The 9,481-nt window shown below is 39.1% G+C and overlaps 1 protein-coding gene across 4 annotated transcripts in view; it reads left to right on the top strand.

Annotated features, from left to right (window-relative positions):
• The window catches only part of ace (angiotensin I converting enzyme (peptidyl-dipeptidase A) 1), a 26,516-nt gene extending 19,121 nt beyond the window's left edge, over positions 1-7,395 (top strand). For 2 of the 4 annotated variants that reach the window (XM_015050733.1, XM_015050731.1), the window contains 11 exons: positions 134-221; positions 340-483; positions 1,504-1,695; positions 2,117-2,214; positions 2,362-2,534; positions 3,609-3,832; positions 3,912-4,056; positions 4,164-4,262; positions 4,436-4,558; positions 6,065-6,252; positions 6,956-7,395. In XM_015050733.1, the coding sequence (XP_014906219.1) occupies positions 134-221; positions 340-483; positions 1,504-1,695; positions 2,117-2,214; positions 2,362-2,534; positions 3,609-3,832; positions 3,912-4,056; positions 4,164-4,262; positions 4,436-4,558; positions 6,065-6,252; positions 6,956-7,152 (1,671 nt within the window). In that variant the 3' untranslated portion in view covers positions 7,153-7,395. Of the gene's footprint in view, positions 1-133; positions 222-339; positions 484-1,503; positions 1,696-2,116; positions 2,215-2,361; positions 2,535-3,608; positions 3,833-3,911; positions 4,057-4,163; positions 4,263-4,435; positions 4,559-6,064; positions 6,270-6,955 lie in introns of all 4 variants that reach the window. The other 2 variants (XM_015050732.1, XM_015050734.1) reach the window with 2 other exon arrangements.
• The last annotated feature ends 2,086 nt before the right edge of the window (positions 7,396-9,481 follow it).

Genomic DNA, 9,481 nt, shown 5'->3' with positions numbered 1-9,481 from the left:
TCAGCTTTGATGGTTCGTTCATTACTGGGGCTACATACCCAGTCTCTGGGGTAGTATATATATATTTTCATTTGTGAATTTCTGTATGATTGGGAAAATTTGATGTTTTATCTATTTTTTTTTTTTTTTGCAGTTAAATAATATTATGTCAAGCATGGAAACCAAATATAGTGTGGCAGAAGTTTGTAGGGCAGATGGCAAATGTCATCCACTGGATCCAGGTAAAGTTAAGAATTTTTCAACTTAATTAGAAACATTTAGAGATTAAATTTATGCTAAGTATAGAACTAATTAATTAATCATGATAGGTAGTAATAAAATATAACTTTCTGTTTTCAGATCTTCAGAAAATCATGGCAGAGTCCAGGGATTATGATGAACTGTTGTTTGCCTGGAAAGGATGGAGAGACGCTGCTGGCAAAGTAATTCGTGACGATTATAAGAGATATGTTGAACTGGTCAATAAGGCTGCCACACTCAATGGTATGTCATCTGGATCTAATTTTACCTTACATGTACAATTCCCTCATTCTCTCTCCAGCAGGAAATGTTTTCCAGGTTGCCTTTGAGGCAGGGAATGTAATTTAAATGAATGCTGACAAATATAAACAATGGGTGAATGCAGAATGTTAGACTGGTGTCTTATACTGTGTTCCTTAATGCTGCAAATGTTTGGACTTTTTACTGCATGAAAATGTTTTCAGTGACACTGTTAAAATTAGATAATTAACCTGTTTGCTAAATTTTTCCAAGGTTTTACTGGTTTTTAAATGTCGTCAATCTTGGTAAAACAAAAGTAACTCTTTGTCAGTTATGAAGTTTTAACGCAGAAACTGGTGTATATTTTCTTTATTTTGATGAAAAATTCTAAATAATTAATGGGAAACAGAGAAGACGGTGGTAACTTCTTAGCAGAACCAGAATCACAGGATTCATCCTGTGTTGTTTTATGTCAATATGTGCCGAGCTAACACAAGCTATGTTAGCAATTAGCACAAATTGGCAAAGTGTGGATATGCTGGTTCAGAGAAAATTGTTGAAAGCTAGGGCTAATTACCAACTAATCTTGTTTATGAAAACCTAAACTGTAAATACATTTAGCATTTGATCCTAAAGTATATTTAGGATTCACTATTAATAACATTGAGCAGAACAAGAATAGCTCTCTATTCATATATTGTGTGTGTGTGCTAAAGTAAACTATATTTACAGAAGGAAAGTGATATTTTCTGATAAGAGAACATTTACAACAGAATTATTCAGCATCTTTTGCAGCTTTAAGTTATTCAGCTGTTGAAAACCTCAGAACTGAGCTTAACACTCCTCCAACAATAACTATTTTTGCTTAACAAGTTCAAATAAATCTCAGCTTCAAGTGAGTGCGGTCAGGGGAAAGTGGGTTAACCCATAACCCCGTCGACTTGATGAGGAATGTAGCACAAAACTGTGAGGCAAAAGTGCCACTTTAAATACACATGTGTTAACCTTCGGTGCCGTTTTCAGGGCATTCTGATAATGGGGCTTTCTGGCGGTCCCTGTATGAAACCCCAACCTTTGAAGAGGACCTGGAGGCTCTGTGGAAGGAACTGGAGCCGCTCTATCTCAACGTACACGCCTACGTTCGAAGGGCTCTTTACAAAAAGTATGGCTCAGATAACATCAACTTAAAGGGGCCCATCCCTGCTCACTTGTTGGGTAAGTGTAGAGCTTTTTGGTTGAAAACCATATGGACAATGTATCAGTAGCTTGGTTTTTGCACCGGCTTCATGTTTTCATTGTAGTAGAGTAGTGTGGAGAATAACGTCCAGCAAGGGAGGGAAAAATCCCTCTCTGACAGAATCCTGGGAATTCTAACACTACAGCCACAACTCTCCTTTTTTATATGGGAGTAAATCCCATCCATATGCTGTCTTTGGCTGCAGATGCCTTTGGATTTCAGCTAGATCAAATTTTCTTTTAGAGGCATAAAGCGTGAGAATGTGTGTGACAGTTCCACATGGACTCAGTCACAATCACAAATCCCACATGGTTAAACAGCGACACGGCAGAGTGACCTGCTCCCTAACCTCTTAGTCTTTGACATAAAAAGTGCTGCTATTCTGCTTCGACATTTCAGGCAACATGTGGGCACAGACATGGTCTGGAATCATGGATTTAGTCATGCCTTACCCAGATGCCACACAAGTCGATGCCACACCGGCTATGGTGGCACAGGTAAATAAATGCATGAAATATACAGAACATAATGATCATAAAATCAGAAAACAAAGACCGCCTGTTGGTTCCTCTGTACGTTAAAGCCTCTATTGAATTCCCAGAGAAAATGTCACAGTCAATGCAGGCAATGCTGTTCTTGTTCAGGGCTGGAATGCAACCAGGATGTTTCAGGAATCGGACAGGTTTTTCACCTCCCTGGGTCTACTGCCAATGCCACAAGAGTTCTGGGACAAATCCATGCTGGAGAAGCCGACTGACGGACGCCAGGTGGTGTGCCATGCCTCTGCGTGGGATTTCTTTAACCGAAAGGACTTCAGGTTGAACTCTTGTTAGATTTTTCTTTTTCTTTAAGATCTTACAGCAGTGATTCCCAGCCAGGGGTACTCACAGGGTTGCTAGATCTGACAGACAGAGTTTCCAGCCCAAAAATAACGTAAAAACCTGACCAATCAAGTTAGTAGCTGCTAAGTGGACACATCTTTGTGTGTATTCTGCTAATTTTGAACAAACACAATTTTGCAGTTGCTGTTTTTCCATTATATATTAAAATAACATGTGAATAAGCATGAATATCCCTTTGGATTTCAGCCCTTTGGATTTTATGCTTATTCACATGTTATGTAAATAAGTCATTAAAACTCATGGCAGCGACAGAGGAGATATATTCACAATTCAGCCAGGGTGCCAAATGCTCATCATCTATCAGCCAATCAGAGGAGACGTCCACGTCTTATTCAGGTGTTGGAGCAACAAGCCCTGCCTAGTTATGAACAGCTACGTATGTGGCGTTTTGGGCAAAATTGTAGTTGGCCATTTTACAGAAGAGTTATGGATTCAATATGTTGAAATGATGCACAACTTTTTATGTGACTTGTGTGATGCAAAAAAAGTGTTTCCATTACAGTTTTGTGAAATACATCTATTTTAATATGGCCGAAAAACCACTGTATTCTAGCACAAAAACTTTTTCCTAATTGGTGTGTTTCCATTAAGCACATTTATTTTCATGGTTTCAATTTTTGCAATTTTATGGTTAATGGAAACGCAGCTACTGACGAGCTTCGTCAGAGACATTTTTTAGTCTTAGGTATGAAGAGCAATTAAGAGTACTTAGATAACGTTACTGGAGGTAAGCATAGGATGAGTGATAACATACATGCAAATATATTTAGGAAGTGTAAGTCGGGAAAACATCTGATATTTATCTTACTGGCAACCCTCTTTCCTTTTATCTGTCTGACTTCCTTCTTTTTCCTGTGAAGTTCAGAAGAAAGAGAGGATAGAAGTGAGTGTTTCTGTATTGTGGTTTCAGAGTTTCCTGTGGCTCCTTTGGAGCTTTAAGGAATGATTTTAAGGCTGAACTGTAATTGCGTGTCTGCTTTTGTTTCCAGGATAAAACAGTGCACTGTTGTGACTATGGATGACCTGATCACTGTGCACCATGAGATGGGCCATGTGCAGTACTTCCTGCAGTACAAAGACCAGCCTGTTTCATTCCGCACTGGTGCTAACCCAGGCTTCCACGAAGCCATCGGAGATGTTCTTGCGCTGTCCGTCTCCACGCCCAAACATCTGCAGAGCATCGGGCTCCTGGACAAAGTGGAGAGTAACCACGGTGAGCCACGATAAGAGCAATGCATTCGTTTTTTGCTTTTGTTTTGTTTCCAAGTAATAAATATCTCACTCTTGCGCAGAGAGTGACATCAACTTTTTGATGAGCATGGCGCTAGACAAAATTGCCTTCCTGCCTTTTGGCTACCTGATGGACCAGTGGAGGTGGAAGGTCTTTGACGGACGCATCCCATCGTCGGATTATAACAAAGAGTGGTGGAACCTTAGGTGAAGAACTTCAGCTATAAAACGTGCTTGTTATTGTAATTGCTCATCATAAAGTGGTTGATTACGCAATAACAATCAAATTTGTAAATGATTTTTGTTTATTGCAGACTGAAGTACCAGGGCCTGTGCCCCCCTGTAACCCGCACCGAGGATGACTTTGACCCGGGTGCAAAGTTCCACATCCCTGCGAGCGTGCCATACGTCCGGTAGTGCTGCGTTTGCAAAACAAATAAGATGTGTTGAAGCTCAGCACAGCTAGCTTGATAACTGCTTTGACATGCTCCAGCTATAAATAGATAAGAAAATAGGACTTGCACATTGTACGCATGACTTGGCGGTTAAGCATAATCCTTAAAGTGCATATTTTCATATTTTTTAGGTACTTCGTCAGCTTCGTCATCCAGTTTCAGTTCCACAAAGCTCTGTGTGACGCAGCTAAGCATAATGGGCCTCTGCACACGTGTGATATCTACCAATCTAAAGAAGCTGGGAAGCTGCTGGGGTCAGTGTACTCTGAATCCTACAGATTATTTTAAAGCAAGTGTCAAACTCAAGGTCTGGGACCTAATCTGGCCCACCATAGATTTTATGGTGGGCCATAAAAAAGGTATCATGTATTTTCCAGACAGTATGTACCTGAAAAAAATATAGTACTTTGAAAAAAGCCAGTTGTGTGCATAATTATCGTCACCTTCCTAAAATAAGTTATTTTCTTTGCTTAAATCATCTTTTGGCAAAAAAAAAAAAGATTTAGGCAATTAAATTAGGAAGGTGATGATGTTATTTTATGAAATCAATCAAAGCAGTTCTTATCCATAAACAGCCAAATTACATCAATGTGAAATGACGTTCAATGTTTCATTTAAGAAGTACTCATTCAATGGAGAGGGCAAATGGGCTAGAGCAGAGGTTCCCAAACTGTGGGGCACGCCCCCTTGGGGGGGCACCGTGCCATTGCAGGGGGGGCACGGGAAGCCGTCTGGATGAAAAAACAAAACATGAACGCTGTATGCGCTGGGTTTTTACCTTAGAATGTCCAACTCTGTTATTCCTATGTCAATTTGATACAGTAGGGGCTTCCGCACTTCCCATATCTGTGTCCTGTCACTTTTATCAGCAGTTAAAACTGTTCAATCCGTTGTTAACATGTGGTAACCTGTTTTACCAAGCCGCCTTTAAACGCAACATAAGCGCTACAACACTTGCGCTGGATTTACACCTGTGGGCAGTGAAGGAGAACTGCTGCTGCTGCAGGTGTGTTAGAATCATGGCAGCAAACCAGCAAAACACAAAGAACTTTTCACAGTTTTCCCCAAACTAACAGACTGAGTTGAGTAAAGCTGTTGGATGCAGGTAATGTTAGCTAAAAGATGACTAGCTAATATCAATACAGCACCTTAAGCTTGTTAACAAGTAGCTTTTAGGCTACTGGTGTTGTTGTCTATGTTCAGCTACGATTCATTTTACCCCCCAAAAAGTTGATTCCCCCCTCCTGTTCATCTTGACCCGGGGCTGAATATAACAGGGAGTCTCTAAGAATCCCCGCCCCCCACTTTGCTCACACACATCGTTCAACCAGACAGCTATTTGTAAGCCATAGGGGGGCCCAGAAATAGTTTGGAAACCACTGGGGGGGAGGGGAGAAAAAGTTTGGGAACCACTGGGCTAGGGGGTTTTAGCAATACATTCTGACACGACCGGCCCTTTAAGGACATCCGTGATCTTCATGTGGCTCAAACTGAAAATGAGTTTGACGCCCTTGCTCTTGGATCGTCTTCTGTTGATGGCTGGAGAGAAGATTTAGTGATGTGAAGAAGTAATTCATGTTTCAGAGTGAACTAATTACTGTATTAAATAAACAAAACTAGTGTGAATTCAAAAGCAGTATGGGAAAAGACCATCCTAACTTGCCTGGCCTTGTGTGAAAAAGTACAAACAACAATATTTTCAACAACAAACCCTTCATCTTCCTCCTCCTGATCTCTGCTTTGACCATCACCACTTACAGGGATGTGATGCGGCTCGGTTACAGTAAGCCATGGCCGGAAGCCATGGCCATGATCACGGGTCAGTCCAAGATGAGCGCCCAGCCTCTCATGCAGTACTTCCAACCTCTCATCACATGGCTGGAGGAGCAGAACAATAAGAACAACGAGGTCCGTGGGTGGCCCGACTACAACTGGAGACCTTCAGGTATGATCGATGCATTCAGGCATTCACACACAAACAACTGCAGTATTCAGTGAGTGTTCCCCATCTTGTATGCTGACTCATCAGCATACAAGATGGCATTATTCAGTCATGCATTTTCCTGCTATAAAAATGCATGGAGATTGAACTGATTTTGTTGCATCATAAAAGAACTCAGTGTATCTAGTTGGGATTTTGTGTGTTGGACCAACACAAAGTAGTGCAGAACTACTAACAGTGGGTGGAAAAAAGTCAACCCACTGTTGCCAACTTAACAACGTTTTTGCTATATTTAACAACATTTTGCCTGGAAAACTGCCATCAGCGCACCCCTACCCCTAATTACAATGACTGAGCAAATTAAAGTTCTGTTGTGTTTACATGTTTGACCAAGCTTGAGAAGTTATTGTTGTATTTAATTATGCTGTACTCGTGCACAATTATCAAATAAATTTGTAATTCACTATTTTTATGTCCGTTTTCTGGGAAACATTTCAAGTCAGTTCTGCTCTGTTTCTCTAAGCCTCAGATATCTGTATCGGAAGTGAAAAAAATCAGTTTGGTGGATCCTTAATTCTTACTGGGAGAAGGTCAAAACAAACCGAATGCTAAATTCATGACAAACTTCTCCATGTAGTTGAGAGTCCACTGCTTGGTAATCTATATAATATGTTATATTTTCATTAATTCTTAGCTTTATGTGTGCCTTTTTTTGAAGTTGCAACGAATGATGATGAGAAAGTTGAGTTCCTGGGACTGAAAGTGGACAAGGACGCTGCCATAGCTGGTCAGTGGTTACTGCTATCACTCAGCGTGGCTTTCCTGGTGGTCATCATCCAACTCGCCTACAGGTACAGGAAGTCCAAGAAGCGTAATAAGTCCTCATCCATGATGGAGCTCAAGTAAAAGGACTAGAAGTACTGTAAGTCTGGACTGATTTTATCGTAGCAACCACAAAGCCAACCTCAATGTGAACAGCTGCAGAACGCCAGAGAACAATTTTCCTGTACAGTTCACTATTCCTTTTCTTTTTTTTCCCACACTGAAAGATGACTCTGAATGTCAGGAATCTCAAACTGCTTCGTCAGTTTATATAAATAGGAACTAATGTTAAATGTTTTTATACTATCTAAGAAGTATATCTTTAATTTAAAAAAATCTGGTGTTTCACTGATGGCTTTGAATTAAAGTATTTATTTTTGGGATGTTTTATGGTAATAAGGCATAGAAGTTATTTAGCTTTGACCTTAAACATTACTTTTACTTCAAAGTAGTTCTGTAATAATCTAAGCAAGCTGAATATTAACAATTGGATTCATGATAAATATGTTTTAATATTTCTAATGTGTACTTTACCAGAACTGGACAAGTTTATCCTTATGTTGTTCAAAATGTGACATTTTGTCCTTACCTTTTATGAATACACTCAAAATAATTCTATGTAACAAATAATATATTACAATAAATATAGAAATGTGTATACATAAATAGTGTGCAAATTTAAAAACTGTGTGTGGACAACGGGGAAAATAGTTAACTGGATATGTAGATTTATTTTGACTTTGTTTCTCTGAAAAATATTACAAATTTTTAAGTGTATTTGAACTTTTGTAAAATATAACTATAGGTAATTTTCTTAAGTCATTTATTTTAAAAGATGGAACCTGCCTCGAATAAAGAATATAAAAATCTGACCATGGAACTCGTTTTATTTCATACTGTAAAGAAAAACAAAAATTTTTTCTGGTTGATCATTTGTATATTTACTCTAGGCTTGTATTCAATTTATTATTGTCTGGCAATGCAAAAACACATTAGTTGTAATTTATTTGTAATATTTAAGTTTAAAACAGGAAATGTTTTTAAAATGTATGTCTTTCATTGTTTAAACATGTTTTAACATCTGATTTTATTTCTGTAATAAAGAGATTGAATTCTGCCTTCAGCTCTTCTAGTAGGGAGTTTGCTTATTTTTGCCTTTTGGACAATTTCAGGATGCAAAGAATCAAAATGATATCAATATTTAAAGGTATCAGTCAGGAAAAGGGTACAAAAAATTTTATTCTAACAATATATCTGGATCTTTCTAAAACCTCTCAAAACCTTGTGGGGAAAATGCATCATGATTTTCTGAAACCGAAAGTTTAACTTTTGACCAAAATTCCAAGAGGCGACTTTATCACAAAAACAAGCACATCACTGAAAGAACAGTGAGGCATGGTTGAGGTAGCATCATGTTCTCAGCTTTTCTTCAGTTGAAACGAGAATTTTTTATCAAAATGGAATAAATTATAAACAAACTGAAATACCAACTAGGTTTGATCCCAAACTTTCAGTTGTCTACTTGGAAAAATGAAAATGGAATTCATTCTTTAGTGATATTGGCGGTTGAGGTGGATGTAAAATAAATAAATAAAAATAAATCTGGCTTCACCAGAGGAAGCTTTAGAACTAAATCTGGCAGAAAATGTGTGGGGGTTACCCAAGCAGAACTGTGGAAAACTGAGGCTCCCCACAACTGAGGTATTTGTCAGAATATTGACAAGTCGAGCTGTGGTATACTAAAGTTTCCTACCAAGTAAGACACTACAACGGAATCCTGAAATTCAATCAGAAAGTGCTTTATCAGATTATGCCACCAGGAACTAGCATGCCAAGGCTTCCACCCTCAACTGCCACCAATAAGCGGTGCTTCCTGTAGTTTCTTTGGGCTCATCCTTGAGACCCCGTGTCCTGGTCTCCCCTAACCCGCCATATTATTGGACTCTATGAGTCGCTTTCAGTCCAACCCTTCCCCTCAACCCAGTTTGCCATGGGAGACAGAAGCCAAAGTTTCAGTCCACGTCTTTCAGGATCATGGGGATAAACAAACCCTCCTCCACATTGAGGTCACGATTCAACCCAGTCAGCTTCTCTAGGTCTGAGGCCATAGGTGGACTGCCCCTTCTGGGTTGGAAGTCAATCTCTGATTAAAGCAAAGGAGTTTAGGTATCTAGGCAACTTGCTCAAGAGTAATAGTAATACAGAACAGGAAGTAGACAGATTGATTGGAGATTTGTTGGTAGCAAGTGGTGCTCCGGTCTGTTGTGACCAGTGGCGGACAAAATACTCAACTCAACTGCTTATTAAGATATTCTTATTCAACTACAAGTAAAAGTTGCTCAGTCAAAAGTTTCCTCAAGTACGGAAATAATGACTTTTAAAAATATAAAAGTATTCAAAAGTACAAGTTGTA

Source organism: Poecilia latipinna, unplaced genomic scaffold (assembly GCF_001443285.1).
Source record: "Poecilia latipinna isolate Pla-1442-1.1 unplaced genomic scaffold, P_latipinna-1.0 Scaffold1007, whole genome shotgun sequence".
In the NCBI taxonomy this organism is placed as follows: domain Eukaryota; kingdom Metazoa; phylum Chordata; class Actinopteri; order Cyprinodontiformes; family Poeciliidae; genus Poecilia; species Poecilia latipinna.
Note: the sequence above shows the minus strand (reverse complement) of the source record. Positions and strands in the feature narration are given on the sequence as shown.